The following is a 25,827-nucleotide window of genomic DNA, read 5'->3' on the forward strand; positions in this document are numbered from 1 at the left end:
TCACACACGAATAAGCAAACACTTATTAGATAATTAAAACAAAGCAAATTAAAGGGGAGGGAGGTGGAGTTAACAAGGTATTGTTCAAGTTATCTATGATAGTGCATCAAAGTGAAGGCTATTTCCTCCTAGCAAAGGGTGGCTTTTTTTTTCTAATAATATTTTTTCACATGGTATTATATACACAGACATGATGATGCATGACTATAGTATCAACAATAGGGAGTTTAAGGCAAGGTCATCTTTGGCTATATAACAAATCTGAAGCCAGTTTATAGGTGAGAGCCCGTCTAAAGAACAAGATTTTATGGGGGCTAGAGAGATGGCTCAGTGCTTAAGAGCGTTGACTGCCCTTCCAGAGGTCCTGAGTTCAATTCCCGCAACCACATTGTGGCTCACAACCATCTGTAATGGGATCTGATGCCCTCTTCTGGTGTGCGTAGACAGCTACAGTGTATTTTATATACATAAAATAAATAATTAAAAAAAAGAACAAGGTTTTGCAAGGGTATGTGCACGAATAGAAAGTTAATGAACAATGCTACTAAATTCAATACCTGTGGAAAGCTGTACATTAGTAGCTATGATTTAGGACAGCCCTTAGGACAAAAAGAGAGTGGCCAGTATCAGTGCTGCATGCACACTTGCAATGCCAGCCCTCAAGAGTCTGAGGCAGAAGGAACACCAAGTTCAAGACCAACCTGAACTACAGATAGACAGAAAAGTCTATTAAACAAACAAAAACCCTCCACTAAGTTGCTTTGGTGACTATACTTGACTATACTTCTGTGAATATAGATCCAAACACATTTTTCATGTGAAAGTGAAATTACTAGAGAACGTGAGAATTTTCAGGGGGTAAAGGCACCTGCCACCAAAATTAATAAGCAGAGTTCAGTTCCTGGTATCTAGATGATACCCACACACACACACACACACACACACACACACACACACACACACACACACAAACAACACACACACAAACACACATGCACAGACACACACACACACACAAACAACACAGACACACACAAATAACACATACACATACAAATACACACAAACACACACACATAGACAAACAATACACACACAAACACACATGCACACACACACAAACAACACAGACACACACACACACACAGGCAAACAACACATACACATACAAATACTCACAAACACATGCACACACACACACAGTGGCACTAATGTACCCACAAACATATACATAAACACAAAGTGAATAAATAATTAATACAATTCTTAAAAGAAAATTAAATTGCCCTTTGTTTATTTGGTCGGTTGCCTGGTTTGGTTTGTTTTTCTACACAAGGATTTCTCTGTGTAGCCCTGGCTGTCCTAAAACTTACTCTGTAGATCAGGCTGTCCCCAAAATTAGGGATCTGCCTGCTCCTGCCTCCTGAGTGTTGATATCAAAGGCATGAACCACCACACCAGTAAATCACCTTGTTTGTTTGTTTGCTTTGTCTTTTTGAGATAAGGTCTCTCTGTGTAGCCCTGGATGTCCTGGAACTCACTCTGTAGACCAGGCTGACCATGAACTCAGCCTCTCAGGTCAACATTGCTCCTCTTTAAGTGAGTAAAGCAAACGCTTCTTTTTTTTTTTTTTTTATTTAGAGAATACTTTATTAGTTTTTGTAATCAAACCCACGTAGATAAGACCTTACATATTTAATACAGTGCGTTACCCCTGTACAAATGGAAAAAACTTAAGTTCAACATTTCTAGACCAATATGGCTGTTAATTTCTGTACAGTGCCAACTCAACACAGTAAACGGGGATACTTTTTTCCAAAGTTGACAGCACAGCTAAAGTTTCCAAAAATTCAAATTATATATCTGTATATATATATTTATATTTATATAAAAAGACCAATAATAGCAGTGTGTTATGCATCAACAGCAGCAACAGCTTTTCCAGGTTCTGCAGTCATCTGAACAAAACTGTAGAGACATCCAGCACACTCCATTAAAAAAAAAAAGTAAAAAAACAAAACCCCAGAAAACAGCACAGTTCTGTTACTCTTGTGGTACCTGGCACCATTTTTTTTTAAATTAGCTTCTCAATCATCATCTGGAAAGAAAACATTCTGAGCAACATCATTAAAAACAGCTCTGATAAAGCACGGTCACTACTACGTATCATAAAGCAGGTACAAGCTATTTTACATCCACAGAGGTATGATACAGTACTGTCCTACATCTATAATACTAGAGGATACAATTTAAAAGGCATTATTTGAGACTTGATTCTACTTTTCCAGCAGAGGGCCCAAAGGATGGTGTGTGACACAGCTTTGTAAAGAAACATACTCTAGACAGGATTTCCTTTCACTAGTGGCACAGTTCTAAGGATTCATTCTCTCCATGAATGTCAGCTAAAACCGTTATTAAAAAAATGAAATATCCCTAAAACAAAACCGTATAACCACCGGATTCACATGAAGATGACCTAGTGGAGACAAGCTGGACCTCACCTTACCAACAAGCTATCAAATCTGTTACGTTTAAACAGTGAGACCTCCAAGGAAGGAGATGCCAAGTAGTGCTTCAAAGCTTCGGACCACAATCAAACACAGCATCCTTTTCAACAGAAGCAGAAGCTCATCTGAATATGCTCAAGGATGCTGACACCAACATTTAATCATCTGCTCACTCATCCAGGAAGAAGGGGAGATCAGTTACTACTGTACTTTATTGTGTTCAACCAAATCACCATGTTACAAAAATAGCAAGCTGCCATAATAAAAAATAAGGCTCCTCAATCCAGCACCAGATAGCATCATTTTACTTTCAAGCCTAGAAATGCCATAGACATATCCAAAGAACACAAGGGAGCAAAAGAACCACAGCTGATGGGGCACTGGGACTGCCCAGTGTCCAGCTGAGCTACTCTGTGGTTATCACTCTTCTCCTACTTCTGGTGTTTCATGCTCCTTAAGATTAAACTGTGCGCACTTACAGACTGTTTGCACACTTGTATATAAACCAACTGAAGATGCAAATGTTACACGGGAGGTGCGAGCCTGTGGAGCCTTGTTGTAATCGGTGTAGCAGCTGTCAGTGTAAAATGCTCTATGCCCCTTGTGTATCTCACAGGACAGTGTCACAGATCACTTCACCCCGTGGCTGCTGGCATTATTTGACTTCACTTTCCCTGCCCACCCACCCTCAATAAACCACAGCCTTTATGATTTTGTTTCTTCGGTTTTGATCGCCTAAGGTTTGATTGGTCCAGTTCTAACAGGTTTGGTGGTTATGGTGGGTGCAGGGGGTGGCTTTTCTTCTACTTTTTCCTGACAGGTACCAGGAGGGTCACTCAGTGTCTCAGGTTTACTTGTATCACTGTCCACTTTCTGGGCTTAAGCAAACGCTTCTTACCACTCTTGTTGTTACTTGTTTCACACACAATCTGGGTAAAGCTTCAGAACTGGGATGAAGACTGCCAAGATTCTAATTTTTTGTTATTATCTTAAGAAATTTTCTGTAAAGATTCCCTGATAAACAGATTTGTGGTCTCAGCACATCCTCTCCTGACACCACAGAAGAAAGACAGCTCAAGTTGTCATGGAGACTGCCTATGTGAAAGAACCTCGCTCAAGTCTTGGGATGGCGCGCCCCAGGAAACACGAGAAACCGATCTTGATGTAAAAGCAAGAGGCCATTTAATAATGACGGAGCTCCGGGCCGACGCATATCTCACGCAGGAGACAGAGGAGTCGACCCCGAAACTCAAAAGTCAGGGGTTTATATAGGGAAAGCTAGGAGGTTTGGCGCAGTTACACACAATTGCCTAATTTCTGGCGCGGCTGTAAGTGATTGGCTCATTCAAACATGGCTGTGAGATTACAGCACAGCAGGAGAGTATGTGCTGACTGGAGCATACAGGATTTTAGAAGCCAGGGGCTTATCAGGGTTTGAAGGACACCTGGTTAAGGTGTGACTCTGAGTAAGCTGGGGGAGGTGTCCTCCTGCCAAATGGTTTATGAGTCAGTCCTGATAGCTTGGGCTGGTTCCTGCACTCCTTTTCTTTATCTTTATGGCCTGTCAGTCCTGCCTGGACAGTGTTTAGCCCTGAGTCTGTGGATTTTGAAACTTACTCTTTTAATTTTATATTTTTAAACCTTAAATCTGTATAATTTTCTTTTCATTCCCCTCTTCTTCTACTAAATAATTCTAATCTTAGAATTTTGATATCAAGTCTCATATTTGGTCTCACCAGTGTCCCTCAGGTCTGTCTCAAATTGAACTATAGGCTGGTATTGTCTCTGTATGATCATGAGCTTTACTGCGTCTATCCGGTTCTGAATAAATGCTATGCCTTTGTTAATTATACAGGGACCAAAAATTAGAGCTAGGCAGACAAGAAGCACAGGTCCAGCCAGGGCTGAAAGCAATGTGGTCATTCATGGTGACTGGGAATACCAAGACTCGAACCACCCTTTTTGTGTATCTCTCTCTCTTCCTTTTTTCAAGTCTTTCTCTGACTTTCTGTAAGCTATCTTCCACTAACCCCGTCTTGTCTGTATAAAAACAACATTTTTCCTTAAGGGCAGCACATAATCCTCCTTGCTGTAAGAAAAGGAGATCTAGTCCTCTCCTATTTTGTAGGACTACCTCAGAGAGAGAAGTAACTGAATCTTTAAGATTTTTTTAGGCCCAATTGTAGCTCTTGGATGTCTCTATCAACCGCAGCACTAAGCTGATTATATTGTTGGTTAGAAGTGATCAAGGAGGTAATCCCTGTCCCAGCCCCTGTAGCTCCCAATCCAAGAATAACTGCCAAAGTGATTGTGGTTATGGGTTCTCTCTTAGTTCTGGACAGAGTTCCAGCCCCTTTTTCCCATAATCCTAAAACCTCTTCAACCTCATAAAAAATTAGGTGTGGAAGAAGGGCAACCTGTACACAATAATCATGTTTTAAAAGAAAAGCTTGGGTAACTATAAAGGTAGTCAATCCTGACAAGCAAGCAAGGTAGGTGTTGTTAGAAGTTGAAATATATTGAAAGGAGCTATTTATCAACAAAATCTGATGGCAAACTTTTACCAGGGCTTTTGGAGGCAGCATGTTGGGCCCAAGGAGACACAAAGCTAGGCCTGAGACTACTGAGAGTCAGACCCTGTTTTTCCGGTGGGCTCCACCATAAGCTAGAGGTATCATTAGTAAACAATAATCTTTTAAAATTGGCAATTCCCTCATATAAGGGTGGGGTGGAGGAATAACAAACCCAGCATTCTTCTAACAGCGTGAAGTTGGCCTCATGAACAGCTTGTATTGAGGCATTAACTAAAGTCAAAATGAGATGAGCGGTAGAAGGGGGGCCTGCAGGGAGTGTAGGTTGAAGGTTGGAGCGGGGAGGAGGAGGAGCCCGAGGGGTGACAAGGTCAGCAGATATCTTTCTAGGACTCTGGGCTGGGTTATTCTGGTGTAACTCTGAATTAGGACCCACAGCAACGTTTTTTTCCTGATTTGGAATAGATTTAAGTAATCTTATTTTAAAAGTTAGTCCAGGATTCTTTCCTTTTAAATATAGGCGCAGGTCCCACTCGTATCCTCGGCCTTCCCAGTGTTGTTCTCTCCCTGTCTCCGTGAATGGTATAACCAAAGGATTGCACCAATTATGAACACAGTTTCAGTTAAGGGGTGTAGGTCCCAAATTAAGTTGTTGGGTCGGGGGGTTCTTCCTCTTAACTGTAATATAGTCCCAACTTGCGGATGGGTTCCAGTAAGTATCCCCAGTCGTCTCACATCCCCAAGAGGCACAATAGTAGTCTGGGGCATAGCCACATTTTGTGGTCAGGCAGCGATCTCTGTGTGGCCCTGGGCAGACATATATGGGTGCCATAGTCAAGTATGTCCTGGCTGCAGCATTACAGCATCCTGGGACAGTGCTATATCTCTGTTGGGTGTCTACAGGTTTAGGTTGGGGCAAATAGTGATCAGGGGTGCCCCATGCAGTGTCTGCTCCTAGGGCCAGCCGACAGAGGTCTACTTCTAAATTAGGCCAAGGCGTGGTGGCAGAGACTATGGAGGAGGAATTTGCAATGTCCCCCGCTTGGTTAGTAATAACCCAGGTAAAATTGAAGATTCGATACGGGGAGGCACTTACAACTGTAAGACATAAAAACATCCATGGAGAAAGCATCCTTCCTCCCATCTGAAAGTCAAGCACAGTTAAAGACCTTCCCCGGGCGGATTGAAGTCTCTAGTGAAAGGTCGCCCTTACGACACAGGTATAACTTAAGGGGATTAGTAGTCTTTTTCAGTGTCCATCTATCTGGATCAGCTTCAGGAGGTGCTCTCTTAACGTGCGACGCGTGGACCCAGGTGGGAATTCCTTCAACTTTGACCGCGGTGGGCGTCGTCAGCAGTACCAGATATGGTCCTTTCCACCTCTGCTCTAAGTTTCCTGTTCGGTGTCTCCTCACCAGGACGACTTCTCCCACTTCAAACTGGTGCGGCCCCTGTGTATCACCAGCAATATAGGTTTCTCTTAATTGTGTCCATATCTCTTTTCTTACTGTCTCTAAGGCCTTGAGCCGAATCAGGAGATTGGAAGAGGGAGAGAAAGACACGTCTGGGCTAAATTTATCAGTTATAGACATATAAATGGGTGGCGGGGCTCCAAACATCAATTCAAAAGGGGTCAAACCAAAAGGGCCAGGGGAGTTTCGGACCCTAAATAAAGCATAAGGGAGAAGGGCTGTCCAATCATTTCCACAGGTCTCTAAGACTAATTATGTCAAAGTCTTTTAATGTTCTATTCATTCTCTCTACCTGTCCTGAACTCTGGGGTCTATACGCACAGTGTAATTTCCAATTGGTCCCCAGTTGTCTGGCCACTCCCTGACTTACCTGGGAGACAAAAGCAGGCCCGTTGTCTGACCTAATTACCTTGAGTACCCCAAAACGGGGTAGGATTTCTTCCAGTATCTTCTTGGTCACCACGTTGGCAGTCTCATTTTTGGTAGGGAATGCTTCAACCCAGCCTGTAAAAGTGTCTATAAAAACTAGTAGATATTTATTTCCATACCGGGCAGGCTTTACCTCCGTAAAATCAGTTTCCCAATAGGTTCCAGGTCTATCTCCTCTCAAACGCCTTCCTTCTAGGAGCCTGTTGGACCCAGCATTAGTAAACGCACAGGCGCGGCAGTTTTTGACCAGATTTTCAGCAGCCTTCTTTAATCCAGGAATATAGTAAGGGGACCTTTTAACCAATTCTATTAACTTTTTAGCCCCCAGATGGGTAAGGTGATGTATATCAGCCAAATATTCTTGCCCCTCTTTTTCTTTGAGAGTCCTTTTGTCAGTCTCTTTGGTCTCTGGTTGAGATTTAGTTTTTATTGTCAAAGTCATAGGTCCCTGAGATTCCTTCCTTGCCTCCTGGTCTGCCATTTGATTTCCTTTTTCTATGGGTCCGGTCCCTTTTTGGTGTCCTGGGCAATGTATTATTGCCACTTTATGGGGCAAGTGAACAGCCTCTAGCAGGCTAAGGATCTCTTCTTTATTTTTAATATCTTTTCCAGCAGACGTTAAGAGTTCATGCTGCTGGTATATCGCCCCATGGATATGCGCTGTAGCAAAGGCATACCGGCTGTCTGTGTAAATATTAATAGTCTTTCCTTTTGCCAGCTCTAGGACCTGGATCAATGCGATGAGCTCCGCTCTTTGGGCCGATGTGCCCTCAGGCAGACTGATGGCCCATATGACGGCCTTTCCATCCACCACCGCTTCCCCGGCCCTCCTCTTACCTTCCACCATGAAGCTGCTTCCGTCAGTGTACCAAGTCATTGCCCCTGGCCATGGTTGGTCTGTGAGGTCTGACCGGACTCCGGTTTCTTCTGCCAACACTTACTCACATTTGTATATAGGGGCTTCATCAGCCTCAGGTAACAGGGTAGCAGGACTGAGGATAGCCGGGGGGGGGGGGGGGGGGTGAAGTTTACTCGTTCAGTCAGCAATAGACTCTGGTAGTGAGTCATCTGGGCGTTGGTCATCCAGCGGTCTGGTGGCTGTCGGATAATGCTCTCAAGCGAGTGTGGGGCCACTGTCATAACATTCTGTCCTATAGTCAGCTTGTCAGCATCTTTGACCAGTATAGCCATTGCTGCTATGGCTCGTAAGCAGGAAGGCCACCCACTAGCCACAGGGTCCAGTTGCTTTGATGGGTAGGCCACCGGTCGTTTCCAAGGCCCCAAGGCCTGGGTTAGGACTCCTCTGGCCACGCCATTTCTCTCATCAATATATAGGATAAAAGGCTTACTTAGATCTGGTAGGGCTAGTGCCGGGGCCTGTAGCAGCGCCTTCTTGAGAGTCTCAAAGGGCAATTGATGGTCTCTAGTCCAGGTGAACTCTCCTTTTTCTTTAGTTAAGGGGTATAGTGGGGCTGCCATAGTCGAGAACCCTGGGATCCACAGTCTACAGAACCCCGCAGTGCCCAGAAATTCTCTCACCTGGCGAGATGTGGTCGGGGTTGGAATCTGCATCACCGTCTGCTTTCTGGCCTCTGTAAGCCATCTCTGTCCATCTCTTAGGGTGTATCCCAAGTAAGTTACCTCCTTTTGGCATAACTGTGCCTTTTTGGCGGAGATCCGATATCCCAGTTCGCTTAGCTTGACCAGGAGGTTTTGAGTCCCAATCTCACAGTCTTTACGGGTTTTTATAGCCAGTAGAAGGTCATCAATGTACTGCAAGAGAGTTACCTGTGTATTTTTGGCCCGAAAAGAGGCTAAGTCTTGGTGCAGAGCCTCATCGAACAATGTAGGTGAATTTTTGAATCCTTGGGGCAGCCTCATCCATGTCAGCTGTCCGACTTGTCCACTCTCGGGGTCGCGCCATTCAAAGGCAAACAAAGGTTGGCTGTTGGGATGTAATCTCAGACAAAAGAAAGCATCCTTAAAGTCTAAGACAGTATACCAGATTCGCTCAGGTGGTAGTGTGCTGAGTAAGTTGTAGGGGTTTGGCACTGTAGGGTGGATGTCTTGGACTCGTTTATTAACTTCTCTGAGATCTTGTACCGGGCGATAGTCATTGGTCCCTGGCTTTTTTACGGGGAGGAGGGGGGTGTTCCATGGAGACTTGCATGGAACCAAAATTCCTTGTTGAATGAGCCTGGTAATATGAGGGCGTATGCCCTCCCTAGCTTCCCTACTCATGGGGTATTGTCGGACCCCAATGGGAGTGGCTCCAGACTTAAGCTCAGTTACCACCAGGGGAACTTGCTTTGCCATCCCCATACCTCCCGTTTAGGCCCAAGCATGAGGGAATCGGTCAAGCCAGTCTTGGATTCCCTCGGGAAGCCTCGGTTTATTTTGGTAAAGCCGGTATTCTTCTCCTAATTGTAGAGACAACATCAGAGCCCAAGGCTCTCCTACTTCCCAGGATACTTCTGGTTGGTGAGAGGCAAAAGATATGTTTGCTTTTAATTTGGTTAGCAAGTCTCTTCCTAATAGGGGCATAGGGCACTCTGGTATGACTAGGAATGAATGAGTCACTCTGTTTCATCCTAAATCCACTATTCAGGAGGTGGTCCATGGGTACGATTTTTGTCCGCTGGCCCCAATCACTACAGTCTTTTCACCCTTTTTTAATTTTCCCAAAGGCATCTGCAGAACAGAAAACTCAGCACCCATGTCAACCAGGAAATGTATGGGAGTCCCCTTCATGTCTAAAGTTACCCTGGGCTCGGGGAGGGGGGCCGAGCCCCATCTCCCCTAGTCTTCGTCATCTCCCAGGGACAATACTTTCACCTGCTTCTTCTTGGGACATTCAAATGCCCAATGGCCAGTACCTTTGCAGATCCTACACTGATTTCGTCCCAGGCTCAGTCGATCTCCTCCAGGCCTCCTTGGCTCCTGCCTTTTCCTGTCTCCCAGGTTCCCTAGCTGTCTAGTCCTGTCTCTCCTGTCTCTCTCTCCCACTGCGGCCAGAGTTCTAGTCAAAACTTTCTCTTGTCTCTGATCCCTTCTATCTTCGTCTTCTCTCTTTTCTCTTTTTTCTCTCTCTATCTTCTCTTCCTCTGTCTCTCTCTTATGATACACTTTCTCTGCCTCTTTTACCACATCTCTTACGGTGTAGTCCTGTAACCCCTCGATCCGTTGTAGCTTCCTTCTAATGTCTGGGGCTGACTGCCCAATAAAAGCCATAATCACTGAAGCCCGTTGTCCCTCAGACGTAGGGTCAAATGGGGTATACCTCCTATATGCCTCCATAAGCCTCTAGAAAAACTGAAGGGGGTTCTGTTGCCCCTTGCATGACCTCCCTTACCTTGGCCAGATTGGTGGGCCGACGTGCAGCACCTCTGAGACCCGCCACCAGAGCCCGGCGATAACTGGACAGTCATTCCCTACCTCGTGCTGTGTTATAATCCCAATGGGGTCGGGTCAATGGGAATCCTTCCTCTATCTCGACTGGGGTCTGGACTGGTCACCCGGCCTCGTCTCGGACATTTTTCCGAGCTTCGAGGAGAATCCTCTCCTTCTCCTCGGTGGTGGAGAGGGTTTGTAGGAGCTGTTGACAGTCGTCCCACGTCGGCTGATGGGGATACATCAGTGACTCAATTAGGCTTGTGAGCCCTCTGGGGTTCTCAGAGAAAGAGGGGTGGTTAGTCCTCTAGTTATAAAGATCGGAGGAGGAAAAAGGCCAATACTGTAATAGCTGTAAATCAGGGGAGCCCCGACCGCTCTGAGAGGGAGTGCTACAGTTGAATCTGCTGGTCCTTCCGGGGAGGCTCCTCGTCAACTTCTCGTTCTGGCTGAAGGCCCTCCTCCCCCAATTCCTGGGGCTTGAGCCATGGGCGGGGCAGAGGGCAGAGCCATAGGAGCGGCTGCGGGTTGAGGAGCTTGCTGGTAGGGAGGGGGCTGTGGGGTATCAGGCCACTCAGGAGGCTCCTCAATCTTGGGGTAGATCTTAGGGGGGCGTGCAGGTGGCGGGCTATGCCTGCTCTCCTTTTCAGGTTTCGGTTTTGTTTTCTCCTTCACATCATCTTCCCAGACCATCAAGATCTTAGTGCCGGGGTGGAGGGGTGGGAGGAATGGACGGACCCACGGGGGTGGGGATCATGCCAAATCCTCCCATACTACAATGTATGGCTACTGGTCCGGGTGAGATCCCTCTCCTTCCTGAAGAACAATAGCCTTCACGGCCCTGATGGTTGGTAAATCAAAAGTCCCCATGAATGGCCATCCCACACCAAACGTGGGCCATTCTGAGGAACAATAAGTCAGCCAAGGTTGTTTTTTAACTACCACTGATAGGTTCCGTCCTCTCACCCTAACGTCCATCCAATGGTCTTGAGTCAAAGACAGAGGGGTCGTCACAGTCAGCCCCATGGCAAAGAAAAAGAACACCAAACACAGAAACAGAATACAGACAACAGACACTAACAACTAACACGTCCAAGCACACTTGTCCACGCCTATACTTAAATAGGCAGCCAAACTCGACCTCCGATGGAGTGGGATTCCTCGTCCACTCCCGCCTAGGTAAAAGGAGCACTCCGTCTCCTTTGTTCCAGAAAACCGCAGTCAGGTCCTCCTGACTGCCCACAGTCGGGCTCTCCCGACTACTCTCCGCCTATGGAACATCTTCCAGGGCTGCAGCCTGTGGGACTGGGGCGTCCCCCCTTCCGAGGCCACAGGGTCCTCACGAACCGCAGAGGCAGCTGCACAGAGCGGGGATACACATCCACTCTCCTAGCACAGGGTGGGGATACACATCCACCCAGGTGGGGATACACATCCACCTTCTTAATACTGACTGGTACCAAGACAGACACACACGCACACATGCATGGCGGCCGCCCTTTCACATTCAACACTCACACTAATGTACCTCCAAGGGGTCTTCGGGTCCCCAGGGGCTATGCATGGATCCCAGACGAGCCCCCAAATGAAAGAACCTCGCTCAAGTCTTGGGATGGCGCACCCCAGGAAACACGAGAGACCGATCTTGATGTAAAAGCAAGAGGCCGTTTAATAATGACGGAGCTCCGGGCCGACGCATATCTCACGCAGGAGACAGAGGAGTCGACCCCGAAACTCAAAAGTCAGGGGTTTATATAGGGAAAGCTAGGGGGTTTGGCGCAGTTACACACAATTGGCTAATTTCTGGCGCGGCTGTAAGTGATTGGCTCATTCAAACATGGCAGTGAGATTACAGCACAGCAGGAGAGTATGTGCTGACTGGAGCATACAGGATTTTAGGAGCCAGGGGCGTATCAGGGTTTGAAGGACATCTGGTTAAGGTGTGACTCTGAGTAAGCTGGGGGAGGTGTCCTCCTGCCAAATGGTTTATGAGTCAGTCCTGATAGCTTGGGCTGGTTCCTGCATTCCTTTTCTTTATCTTTATGGCCTGTCAGTCCTGCCTGGACAGTGTTTAGCCCCGAGTCTGTGGATTTTGAAACTTACTCTTTTATTTTATATTTTTAAACCTTAAATCTGTATAATTTTCCTTTCACATGAACCTGTCATCTCACCACTTAGTGTGTCCATCTAGAAACCAATGTGCAACAAATTCCCAACTGCCTTCTGGGGCTTCAGCACAGCATGGTCACCAGTGTTTGATGTGATTCAATCTAATTGCTGTAAGAAACCCATTTGTCCATCTGTCTGGCCCAGCCATATGCTTCATCTAAGTACCAAAGTTTTGAGGGACAAAGCTTGGACTCTGACAGTCTCAACTATCTAAGCTTGGTGCTCACCCCCCCCCCACCCTGTGCACAAGTTAAAGAGAAAAATAACAAATACTGAGGTTCCCCAAGGACCTTCTCGGTCCTGACAGGGGCTAGGTTTAAGTAGAAATCAAGACATCTGCACAACTAAGTAACCATGTTCCGTGGGAGATCCCATCCATGCCCGATGATCTACCTTGAAAACTTGTCAGATGTGTTTGAAATCTCTTCCTGGGAAACAAGCAACCCCTCTGAGAGGCACAAGGCCACACCTTTGCCTCTAACCCACTTTACCTCTTACTGCCCCAGTGTCTTAGTTAGGGTTTACTGCTGTGAACAGACACCATGACCAAGGCAACTCTCATAAGGACAGCATTTAATTGGGACTGGCTTACAGGTTCAGAGGTTGAGTCCATTATTGTGAAGGCAGGAGCATGGCAGCATCCAGGCAGGCATGATACAGGAGGAGCTAAGAGTCCTACATCTGCATCTGAAAGCTGCTTCCAGAATATTGGTTTCCAGGCAGCTAGGATGACGTTCTTATAGCCCACAACCACACTGACACACCTACTCCGACAGGTCCACACCTCCAAATAGTGCCACTCCCTGGGCCAAGGAAGTCAGGATGGGAACAACAGGGCAGGAAACTTGTTGGAGGTTGCTCTGGTGCTGTGTTAAATTCTGACTCCCAAGATCTGGTTGTTCCTTAACTTAAAGCTTTTGGTTAAATAAAAGTGGCCATATCCAGTTATTAGGGGAAAAGAGGAAAGTGGAACTTTGGTTACTGGGCCGGGGGGGTCACAGGTAGGGACCATGAGAGGAAGAAGAGGAAAGAAAGGAGGAGAAGGAGAAAGAAGATAGAGAAAACAGGAAATCTCCATGAGAGAAGATGGACCAGGGGCACATGGCCAAGTGAAATGCCCCTTGAGGACAGACTGATAGAGCAAAAATTACCCAGACAAGACTCAAACTGATAGGACTTGGGGAGCATAGTTGGGAATTAGCCAGTCTAGCATAATAAAAAATAGATTAGGGTTATTTTGCCCAGTAGTTTTGATAAAGCTGATTAAATAAATCTAGTAGGCTTCACTCTCACTCATGAGCTAGCTAGGGATAGAAATGAATATTTACTTTTTAAAATGTATTAACAGGACCTGATGCAGGAGCTGATGAAGAGGCCATGGAGGAGTGCTGCTTACTGTCTTGACATGGTGGCTTGATTGTTCAACCTAACTGCTTTCTTTCATTCTTTCCTTCTTTCTCTCTTCCTTCCTTCCTTTCTTTCTTTTTTCTTTCCCTTCTTTCCCCTCCTCCTCCCCTCTCTTCCCTCCTCCTCCTCCTTCTCTTCCTCCTCCTCTTCTTCTTCTCCTCCTCCTTCTCCTTCTCCTCTTCCTCCTCTTCCCCTTCTCCCCCCTCTCCTCCCCTCCTCCTCCTCCTTCTGCTTCTCCTTCTTCTTTTTTCTTCTTCTTCGGGCAGAGTTTCTTTGTGTAGCCCCAGCTGTCCTAGAACTCACTCCATAGACCAGGCTGGCCTCAAACTCAGAGATCACCTTTCTCTGTCTCCCAAGTGCTAGGATTAAAGGCATGTTCCACCACCACCCAGCTTTAGCCTGCTTTCTCATAGAACCTAGAACCACTTGCCCAATGGATAGCAACACCCAATATGGTCAGAGCCTTCCCCTATCAATCATTATTTAGAAACAAATTTCGCAGAGCTCGGTTCTTATGGAAGCATTTTTCTCAATCAAGGTTCCTTCCTTTCAGATGACTCTTAGCTTGTGTCAAGTTGGCATAAAACCAGTCAGGACACCCACCTTGCCCCTTACGCACACCCCACTTCTAATGGAGCCTAACCCTAACCCACCTTGCCTCCTACCCACTTTGTCTTTTACCCAACATGTGATTCCTAATAAAGTCCAGCCCATAAGGGTCCATTCTTTCAGTTGTCTGATGATACAAATGGCTCTCCTTAAAACACATTTTCCCTTTCCAACATGGTTACAATCCTGATGGTCCTGCATCTCACTCTGACACAGAATACGCATCAGGGGCCAATAGGCAGTTGTGAGCCACCCAGCGTGGATGCTGGGAATTGAATTCAGGTCCTCTGCAAAAGCAATATTCGCTGAGTTGCTGAGCCATCTCTCCAGCCCCCAAATAGAGAAATTAAAAACACAGAAAAGCATCTCCAATCAGTTGAGCTCCAACAAAGTTGTTCAATGAAAGAACTTCCTCAGCCAACAAGGAGTGCTTAACGTAAACATGTTATTGCTGGGGTTGGGGATTTAGCTCAGTGGTAGAGCGCTTGCCTAGGAAGCGCAAGGCCCTGGGTTCGGTCCCCAGCTCCGGGAAAAAAAAAAAAAAGAACCAAAAAAAAAACAAAAAACAAAAAAAACGTGTTATTGCCTGTAAACCACACTTCGGTGACATTGACCTTAAGAAGGGAAAGAAGAGCCCAACACAGACACAGACACACACACAGACACAGACAGACAGACAGACAGACAGACAGACACACACACACACACACACACACACACACACACACACACACAATCAAACCCAATGGTTTTCTTAACAGTCATTCACTGTGTGCCTTCAGAAATCACTTTTGGGTCTTACAGAAGCACTGCCAATTCTATTCCAAGAACAGATGGCGCCAACAAGCAAGGCTTAGCCCTCCTAAGTTACACTGTGGCTAGCCCTGGGTTTTCATCAGTGACTTGGGGAGACAAACAGACCAGAACTCACAATTGATGGGGAAGCTGAAGTGAGATCAGCTGGCTGATCTGGTACCCAGAAGCTGCTCAATGAATAGTCTCTCTCCTCAGTGTGATGTAGGGACATGAAAGTGGGGATTTTAAATTCCTCTGAAGAATCTGCTTCAGTGAATATCCAACCTAAGTACAATCCCTTCAAATGTGGACTAGCAGGAGTGTTCAAAAACCATATCCAGTGTTGTCCTCTGGCTTCCACACATATGTACATACACTCATGTACATACATGCATGTACACCTGCACGTACATTAGTATAATTTTTTGAGTCCTGTGTTGTGGATTTTTGTTTTTCAAGACAGTGTTTCTCTGAATAGCCCTGGTTGCCCTAGAACTTGCTGTGTAGACCATGCTGACCTTAAACTCACAGAGTTTAAGGCCAGAGTTTCTGCCTCTCAAGTGCTGGGAGTAAAGGCCTGGAACACTCCTGCCTGGTTATATTACTCTCTCTGTCTCTCTGTCTCTTTGTCTCTGTCTCTCTGTCTCACTCTCTGTCTCTCTCCCCACCCCCGTGTGTGTGTGTGTGTGTGTGTGTGTGTGTGTGTGTGTGTATGTCTGTGTGTGTGAGATTTAAATTCCCCAACTAGTCGTCTTAAGTATGTGATTAAGGAGTCATTGGGATGTAAGCAGTAAGGTAGTTCGTGTCTCCCCTTCTTCCTCTCTCAATGTCTATTACTGAGTCCTCCACTTGTTGTTCTGACAGCATGTCTCTCCTCTGCTGAACAGCTCCTCTGTTCTGCAGTCTCCTTTCAGGTAGCCCTGGAGCCTACCTGACCCTTCAGCTATTCCTCCCACTCTAACTCAGTCGTGTCTCTCTGTTCCCCATCTTATATCCTAAAAGAAAACTTCTGAGAGGTTCTTCTAGGCCAGATGTTCACAATCGGTCCCAACATGAGTCTGGGGGTAGAGTCACTGAGAGCTAAATCTGTCCCAGCAGACAGAGCAGAGTCCTTGAAAGGAGTGCAGATGAGGATGGGGGGAGGGGTCTGAGTATACTGACCACTTCATTAGCAGGTTCAGAGGAAAGTTAGGCCCCACCTGGTTGCAGGACATGTAATCTTTCAGCTTTGTGCACCTGTTTCTTATCTGTAAAATCAGGTGAAGGGCAGCACAGGCAGCACTGGAGCGGTTTGTGATGTTGAACGGTCTGGGGCTGGTTGCTTTGGAGCTGTCTAGGATGGAGATTCTGAGGGAACATCAGTTGCTGGAGCATTTTTTAGTTGATTTGAGGCTCATGGTCCTGGCACTTGGGGAAGGGGAGTCCAAAGACCAGGGAAAGGGGAAGAGGACCAGGGAGACGGGGAAAGATCCCAGGGAAAGGAGGAGAGGTCCCACCCATAGGAATGGACAGGTAGGGGAATTCAGGATGTTGGGGAGCAAGGTTTACACAGCAAAGGATAGTGTATGTGAGAATTCACTCACTGGAAACAGCCAGATCTTGTGGTTCAGAATTTAGGATTTGTAAACACAACACCAGACCAACCCCCAACCAGAGAGTTAATGGTGGAGTGTGGAGGGGTTTGGAGCACTGGCCATGTATTCTGACTGTGGGTGAGATGAAGGAGTAAGTGGGAGAGAGTGACCAGTGTGTGCTTAGGCTGGTCAGTCAATATCATCAGAGATCTGGGGATGAATTATAGGAGGAGGTGTCATCTAAATGGCCTCTGTATCAGTTAAAATAGCATAGACTTTTTCATTACCTAGACAATAGCCCTAGGTTCCTGTGGTCTTGACGGCTGGGCTGTAGTGGTAAGCCTTCAGCTGTCATCAGGGCAGTGGCCTTGAGGTGTGAGATCCACATCTGAGATGTCTTTTTGTTTGTTTAGGTTGGGTTGGGTTTGTTGGATTGGGTTTGCTGGGTAATTGTTGCTGTTCTTGTTCTGTACTTGGGGAAATTGGCAGCACTTTGACTTGGCAGAGCAGGGCAATTAACCCAAAAGTATTTGCAATTGGAACAGAGTCCTGGCAATGAGTGAGGCCTGGGCAATTTTCCCAGTGGTTAGTGTTACCACAATCCAGGTGGAGTCACTGTCATCATTGTGCCTGATCTGTCTTACTTGGAGATCACAGGGTTTGTGTTAGGCATGAATATATCTGAAAGGACCTCAAAGGTGGCACAAGACACCCTAAAACAAAGACTTATTTGTTCCAGAGGGATAAACAGGGAATAAGAAACAAAGACAGAAGCCAGAGAGTGAGCAAGAAGGGAAAGGAACAAGTGGAGGAGAGGGGATTAGCCCCAGAGGGGCCAAGGAGTACCTCAGGATAGAGAGGAGACAGACATGGCCTATAAGCAAATGGCAGTTTGTAAACCAAAAAAGGAAGCCCTTGTGTTAGGCTGTGATGTTTAATGCTGACTGGGCATGCTAATTAGGTGAACCCCAGGAGGGTTTTTGATTGCTGGACTTCAATATTTTGATAGCTGGACCTCGGTATGCAGCCTCAGAAGGCCAAATGAGGAACCAGACCTTGGTGGCTAGGATTAGGAATGTAATCTAACAATTTATCAAGGCAAAGGGAATGGGGGAAGGGCAAGGACTGCTAGAGTCATGTTTGCCATGCATGGGCCTACTAGAAAGCCCTTTGATGTCTCTACAATTATTAAACATTTAAATGTCATAGTCATCAGATCTTCGAAGAATTAGAGGGCCTTCTATCTAGTATGTTTGATTTTAGGCTTAGCTTTGAATAAAAATATATAATGTGTGTATAGTCCAAGGAGGGAGAGAGAGTGGAAAAATTATGTAAACCACAGAGTTTTGATAGAGGAAAAGACTGAGCAAGTCATTGAGGACAGGAAAGAGTTAAGTTGAGAAAGTGGCTTGTGAGACAGTAGAAGATGAGCATAGGGAGGGGGAGGTGGCAGGCTATAACTATATTACATCTCCAGGATAGGGATGAGAGGGAAACCTAGAGAAAGACAAGAGCACAAAGGAAAAGGAAAAATCAAAAGCGGAAGAATTTGGGTTCAGGAAGGGAGGCCGGAGCACAGGTAGATCCAGGTGGAGGGTTTGCCAGCTGAGGCTGACACAGGAGTGAGTGCGGCTGGTTACTCATCTGTAAAATTAAGAAATGAGATGAGAGTAGAGGCAGTTTGGGCCTATAATCTCAGCATTCAGGAGGAGGATGAGGCAGGAGGTTCATGAGTTCAAAGCCAGACAGTGTTACATCGTGAGATACCATGTGTGGTGGTTTGAACATGCTTGGCCCAGGGAGTGGCACTATTAGGAGGTGTGACCTTGTTGGAGGAAGTGTGTCACTGTGGCGGTGGGCTTGGAGACCCTCCTCTTAACCACATGGGAGCCAGTCTTCTATTGGCTGTCAGGTGAGGATGTAGAAATCTAAACTACTCCTGCACAGTGCCTGCCTAGATGCTGCCATGCTCCTGCCTTGGTAATCATGGGCTGAACCTGTGAACCTGTAAGCCAGTCCCAATTAAATGGTGTCCTTATAAGAGTTGCCTTGGCCATGGAGCCTGCTCACAGCAGTAAAATCCTAACTGAGACGCCAAGTATGAGGAAATAGTGTTTTCCAGACAGAAAAGGCAATTACAGACTCACAGAGGCTGTGACAGCATTTGCAAGACTTGCTGAAGGTGACGCCAGAGAAGATGTTAGCACAGGGCCTAGAAAGTGGATAACAGAGTCCCACCCTTGGCCAAGAAGCTGTTCACAATAGCTTTTGGGGGGCAGAGGACAGTGTTTGTCTAGTCTGGCCACACTGGATATATAAGCCATGCTTCAGAACAGGCCCCGTGTCCAGGAGTAGCTAGTCAACACAAATAAGATTCCACATTTCTGGGTTTTATTTTGTTTTTGTTGTTTAGGTTTGAAAAGTGAAACAAAGAGAGAGGGAGGTGAGGGAGGAACTGAGTGGAGTTGGGGAAGGTATTAGTATATGCTAAAGATGTACGGAATGCTCAAAGAATAAATAAAAGCATTTAAAAACAAAAGATGAGCTCAAAATTGAGAGTAAAGAGCTTCTCCACGTGTCAGGTGCCCTTCTAAGCACTTCCTGGGCACTGACTTACTTAACAGCTGGGAAACATTGAACATGGGTCACTATAGACTTAAAGCTTATACTAAAATTCATATGTTGAAATCTCAGCTTGATAGTTTGAGGTTAGGGTGTGTGTGTGTGTGTGTGTGTGTGTGTGTGTGTGTGTGTGTGTGTGTTTTGCTAGGGATTGAATTTGGGATCTTGTATACACAGGCACTCTACTATTGAGTGAGGGGTCTTCTGAGTGGGATTAGGAAACCCCAGGAAGCGCCTTCTACTCTGTGAGGACAAATGGGACCATCTATGATTTTAGAAATGAATATGATGATATCTTGATCTTAAAGCTGCACGCACACTGAAGAGTACTGTGTTCTATCAGTCAACACTAAGACAGGCGCCATCCATTCCTGAAAAACCCCCGGAGCAGACAGACCCTCACTCAAGTCTCGGGATGACGTGACCCCCCAAAAACTCACGTAAGACCATCCTTGCTGTAATTAAACGAGGTTTATTGATAGGAACCAGTGCACTGGGGTCAAGACTCGTATCTTACACAAGGGTAGAGGGGTTTGACCCAGAGTAGCTTAAAGAAGGGTTATTTAAAGGAAGAAGCCACAATCCAAGTGAGTAGGGATGGCATCATTGGAAAATATCGAGAATACCAGTGAGAAATCACAAGGAGAAGCTTCCTGTCTCTCAAGATTGCTTTTAAGATTGTAATCTAACTTTATGGTCAGCTAGTTCCTGGGAGAAGCTTCCTGTTTTCTTTACTAGGTCGGGATCAGTACTTAAGGGCCTTATTTTATGGCCTTTTATCTAGTTCTATACAGAGAGCAGGCTCAAGAAATGTGACCTTTTACCTACTAACAGGCAGAGAGCAGGGTCTGGAATTTGAGGGTTTTAGGGCTCCTTAGGGGTGAGAGAGCATTTTAGCATTTTTTTTTTTTTTAATTTTGAGTGCACTCTAGCTGTCTTCAGACACACCAGAAGAGGGCATCGGATCCCATTACAGATGGTTGTGAGCCACCATGTGGTTGCTGGGAATTGAACTCAGGACCTCTGGAAGAGCAGTCAGTGCTCTTAACCACTGAGCCATCTCTCCAGCCCGGTATTTTAGCATTTTTAAACTTCTGACTTCTTGGCTGTATATTTTACTCTTTCATTCAAACACCCAGTAAACTGATGCGAGATCATCACTCCGCTCAACCCTCCTTCCCCTACCACCTTGGCCTTTGCCTCCGCACAAGTTCAGCTTTCCTTTCCTAAATTTCTGGTGTATGAGTTTTCTAAAAGAAACAGAAAGGCAAATCAGAACCAGAATGTAAATGTTTTGTTTCCTTTATTACCACTCACCATAGTCCAAAGCTCTTTAGTAATAAGTAATGCAACGGAGTTGATGCCAAAACACTTGACAAAGTTGTCTGATTCCCTGGCTGTGCCCGTGGCTCTCTGGAGTAGCCCCGGACTTCAGACTGATGGATTAAACCCCGAGCCCTGCCCTATGAGCTACGGCCTTGCACAGGTCTGTTTGCTTAATGAGGCCTGCTAGGTCCAAACACCCACCCTGCTTAGGGTGTGATCACTCCACGGAGCCGCCAGGAAACTCCGGGGATTCCCCTCCTTCTCCCCCCACCCCCACCCCCACCCCGCGAGCCCGTGACCTGTCCGCCTGCGGAAGTCCCGCCCAGAGCCGCCCCAGCACGCCAGGCTCCGCCCCGCCGCAGCCGCTGTCCTCACGCCGGTGCTGATCCACGTAAAGGCCGCTCGTCGCCCCGGTGCGCTTCCGCGGCCGGAGCGAAGATAGGGGCACCGAAAGCCCACAGCCTGGTAGAAGGGCCAGGGCGGCGCCAAGTCCGGGTGAATCCGGCCCGCGATGCCTCTCGAAGCCGGCACGCTCACCGCTTCCGTGAAGCAGTCAGGCCCCGGGGCCGCCGAGCTCTGAGGCCGCGCTCGTGCCATGGCCGCCCGGGGAGGACCGGGCCCGGGCTCCCGGCACCGCGCGCTCCGCGGGCTGCTGCTGCTCTGCCTCTGGCTGCCCGGCGGCCGGCCCGGGGAGCCCGCCGCTCCGCCGTCCGGAGTGGATAGGCTGCTTCAAGACTTTCGCCGACAGCTGCAGCGGGCACGGCCTCGCGAGGAGCTGGAGCCGGAGCTGCTGGGCGGCCCGCAGGAGGATTGCCCCGGTGCGGGCGGTACGGCGGTCTACCGGGCGGTGTCCGATACCATCATCCGCACCCAGGACTCCATCGCGGCGGGAGCCAGCTTCCTGCGCGCACCCGGGACCGTGCGGGGCTGGCGGCAGTGCGTGGCGGCCTGCTGCTCCGAGCCGAGCTGCTCGGTGGCGGTGGTGCAGCTGCCCCGGGGGCCGAGCGTGCCCTCACCCGTGCCGGCGCCTCGCTGCTACCTGTTTAACTGCACAGCCCGCGGCCGCAGCGTCTGCAAGTTCGCGCCGCTCCGCGGGTACCGCACTTACACCCTCAGTCGCGCCGGGGACGCCGCCGGGATCTCGCCCGGGCCAGGTAAGCACCGGGAGGAGGGTCCCCCCTGCTACCAAACAAGGAAAACCCACTGCTTCCAGAGGATTAAAGCTGCGGGTAACTGGAAAAGGGGCTCAAGGTTTTTGTTTTGTTTGTGTTTTGTTTTGTTTTGTTTTTCAGACTTTAGTCTGATGCTAAGAAAGTCCAGTAGATGGGCAGAAGCAGGGTCCGTTGGACTGCCTTTGAGAGATAGGAGGACAGTTCCGAGGGGACTGGCGAAAATTCGATTTAAGTGGATATCTCAGAACCTTCTTTGTCCCAGTAAAGATCATTTTAGTTTCATTTCGTCTCGTAGGTTTTATAAAGCGTGTTTTACCGCAGGAAATAGCAAGGACAAGATTTGATTAGATGAAAATTTGCTCCTAACATCCACTCCTGCTTTCTGGTCTGTCTCTGTGCCTGCACATACTTCCTTCAGATAAAAATATCACGAAAAACTTGTCACTTCGCCTCTATTCATTTCTCCCATCCCTTGCCCCCCAAATAGCCCTACATTCGTGACCTTGTTGTTTTGTGTCCCACTGAATTTAAAGAGGGCCAGCTGCGTGCGGAGGGGATCGGAATTTTGTACTGGGCTCCGCAGTACACAGTGGATACTGTGTAAAGTTTGTCTCTCTTTAAAAGGCCTAAACAGCTTGCCCTGTGGTTTTTATATCAGTGAGCCTAGAAGAACCAAGACACAATGAAGGGGCAAAGTAGCAGAGAAGCAAAATTTATTCCCTCAGGTTCTCCGTGCTCATCTTGAAGAATTTTTGCTTTGCTACCGAAACTTTCCTTAAATCCGGGGAAAGAAAACTAAAACAGGATTAAGAGTAAGGCCAAACCCAAAAGGTATCTAAGTGGTTTTTCTCCTTCCTCCCTCTTTGTCCTTCCTTTTTCTAGGGGAGTTTGCCCTGACCACGGGTAAGGCCTCCTCTCTGGGGAGCACTGACGTGACCACTCTCTGGGAAGCGCAGATATGCCCAGATTTCTTCAGGTCCTCAGCCTCTGCTCACAGGCTGCATTGTTTAGCCCTGCATGGAGGGCAAAGGGCATTTTGCAGACTTCCGGGATTCCCCGGTCCAGATGTTTACCCTTTTTGAGTTCTTTGTGTTTGTAAGACTACTTCAGTTTTCCTTTCTGGATTATTATGGTTTCTTTCCTCCATTCTTGTGAATCCTGTGAGCATGTGGAGCTTGAGGCTAAACGAGTCAGTGATTTAGCAAAGCCCCTTGCAGGGAGTTGTAACCAGTTTATTAAGAAGTCATGAGGCAGAGCTGGTTGGGATGGAATACAATAGATTTAGAGGGGTTACCCACCCACCAATATATTGGCCACTCTCCGAGAGTTTGATGTTAGAAGGTATTTTAAGCTATTTGCTACTTCTCACAAAGCTCAAAGGTCAAATCCTGTTGTTTGGAAGGCTGACCTAGAAAGCAACTACCCTGAGGGCCAATCAGCAAGTCATTTGCTGAGCTGAGCTGAGCTGAGCCCTGGAATAGCTCACAGTGCCTTCCCTAACAGCCCTGAGGGTCTGTCACTCTCAAGGATAATGAGGATAATTAATATCTCTAACTCTGTTAGAGCTAGTGAGAGACAGAGTAGGACAGAGTAGGGAGGTATCTTGAAGTGACAGTTCTACCTGAAGGGAGGCGGAGCGCCTAAAGTCCTCAGTCCTGGGGGGAGGGGGAAAGGAGGGGCGGGGGGGGGTGTCTGAGTCTAGGCTCCTCCCATCCAAAGCCCTGTTAACCAACCATCTTGGACTTGAATGCCTTGCTTCCAGTCTAGCTCACATTTTCATAAATGACCAAGCGTGGACGTTTCTTGTTATTTTTTCGGGCAGTATAGGTGTCTGTGGTATTATTGCAGAACCTTGTTTGGCTGGTGTGATTGGTTGGAAAGACATGTGGAATGCCTTGAGGGAAGTGGTCTGTGGGGTGGAGGCTGAAGTTCTGGGGGATCCTGTAGGAGCTGAGAATAAAGGCTCTCAGCATTCGGGGACCAGAACCTTTATCCTGTTTTGACTAAACTAGCCTGAAATCCAGTTTGGAATTCTGGATAGAGCTTGGAAAAGCAACCCTTTGCTTGTCAAACCGAAGCCCCAGGTAAAATTCTGCCTTTCCCTCAAAGCAGACCGCCCTCTGCTGCGGGTCTTCAAGTACTAAGATAGGACTGAACTTCCCCCTATGCAGGACTGATTCCCCCCACACCCCCACCCCCGAACAAGCTGACTGACTCATCTCCACAGACCACTTTTTTTTGCATGAGCAGCAATCACTTATAGTTCATAAATAGTACTAAGATTATTTGTTGTCAACGTTGGAGAAAAAGCATTGAGACTTACAACTCTTACAACTCTGACCACACACAGATGGATATTTACTCTTTTTTTTTTTTTTTTTTTTTGGTTTTTCAAAACAGTTTGTGTGTAACAGAGCCCTGGCCATCCTGGACTCTTTTCATAGACCTGACTGGCCTCAGATTCACAGAGGTCCGCTTGCCTCTGCCTCCCGAGTACTGGGATTAACACCAGCGTTTACATCATTTATTTACTTAGTGTGTTTATGGACATGCCTGCCACAGCATATGTATGGAAGACAGGCAAATTTGCAAATTTGGTTTTCTTCCATTGTGTGGGTCTTGGAGGTGGAATTCAAATTTGGGAGCAGGTCCCCTTATTTACTGAGTCATCTCACTAACCTGATATACACAAGTATTTTAAAATTAAGCCACAGTCTACTCTAGTAACTTCCAGTTAGAAAAACTAGAAGCTAAATCCAGTATTACCTCTCTGGGAGGAAGAAGTCTTCAAACCAGTTAAGTAGATCATAAAAGAAAGATTTTTGTACAAAGTCACAAAAAAAAAAATGTGTCAGTAAGTAAGGAATTACGAACAAGAAATCTAGGAAATATGATCTCAAAATATTAACAGGGCAGAGGGTTAGTTTGACAGAAGCGAATGAGCAAAGGATTCAAGGAAACAGTTTCCTAGTGAAGACAAGCAGTTGATTAACACAGGAAATGGCCAGGGTTAAAGACAGTCAGAGGCTAGGCATATGGATTCAGGGGACAGCACTTAGCACATTGGAGGGCCTAGGTTCAATCCCTAGTACCATCAGAAAGAGTGAGGGAAAAAAGAGAATCAAATGTAGATGTCAGCTTATACTTACCAAAGTGTAAAAATAAATAAATAAATAAATAAATAAATAAATAAATAAATAAATACAAACAAACTCGGCACACATGTGAGACACTATATACTCATGGGCATTGACAGTGTAAACTGGCACCAACCTTTTGGAAACCAACTAGGAAATAATGTATCAAAGATTTAAAATATCTATTCTTCCAGGGTAGTGGTTCTCAACCTTCCTAATGCTTTAATACAAAACCTCATGTTGTGATGACCCACCCCACCATAAAATTATCTTTGTTGCTACTTTATAACTAATTTTGCTACTGTTGTGAATCCTAATGTAAATAATTGCAGAGATAGAAGGTTACCAGAGGAGTCTCAACCCACAGATTGAGAACCACTGTTCTGGGTTTGTTTTGTTTTAGAATAATCCATGCTAGAGAATCAGTATGAGCAATAACATGTTTATTGTGGCATTTTTACAGTGATAAAGTTGATGAAATATAAATGCTTCATTCAAACGGACAGTGAATGTCAAGCGAGAGGATGCCCGTAGAGCACTTAGCATCCTATATGGTACAAGTAACTTACCAGTAAGAAGCAGTCAAGGCGCATGCATTTAATCACAGCACGCAGGAAACAGAGGCAGATGTTTCTCTGTGAGTTCTAGGCCATCCAGATCTATGAGGAGAGTCCAGCACAACTGAGA

General features: G+C 46.6%; 2 protein-coding genes across 8 annotated transcripts in view; one reads left to right on the forward strand and one right to left on the reverse strand.

The window, feature by feature from the left end:
* Lrp11 (LDL receptor related protein 11) overlaps positions 1-25,827 on the forward strand; it is a 59,849-nt gene that overhangs the window by 10,146 nt on the left and 23,876 nt on the right. For 5 of the 7 annotated variants that reach the window (XM_039103574.2, XM_039103584.2, XM_039103592.2 and 2 more), the window contains exon 1: positions 10,892-21,985. The exons of 1 other annotated variant lie outside the window; for it this stretch is intronic. In XM_039103574.2, coding sequence (XP_038959502.1) covers positions 21,427-21,985 — 559 coding nt within the window. In that variant the 5' untranslated portion in view covers positions 10,892-21,426. Of the gene's footprint in view, positions 1-10,891; positions 21,986-25,827 lie in introns of those variants that run through there. One more of the 7 variants, NM_001106217.2, reaches the window with a different exon arrangement.
* LOC120098770 (uncharacterized) lies at positions 1,620-10,902 on the reverse strand. The gene is given in 3 exon segments (XM_063276128.1): positions 1,620-6,775; positions 6,777-7,948; positions 7,951-10,902. Coding segments are annotated over 3 exon segments (3,498 nt in total). The 5' UTR covers positions 9,691-10,902; the 3' UTR covers positions 1,620-6,189.

Source organism: Rattus norvegicus, chromosome 1 (assembly GCF_036323735.1).
Source record: "Rattus norvegicus strain BN/NHsdMcwi chromosome 1, GRCr8, whole genome shotgun sequence".
Lineage (NCBI taxonomy): Eukaryota > Metazoa > Chordata > Mammalia > Rodentia > Muridae > Rattus > Rattus norvegicus.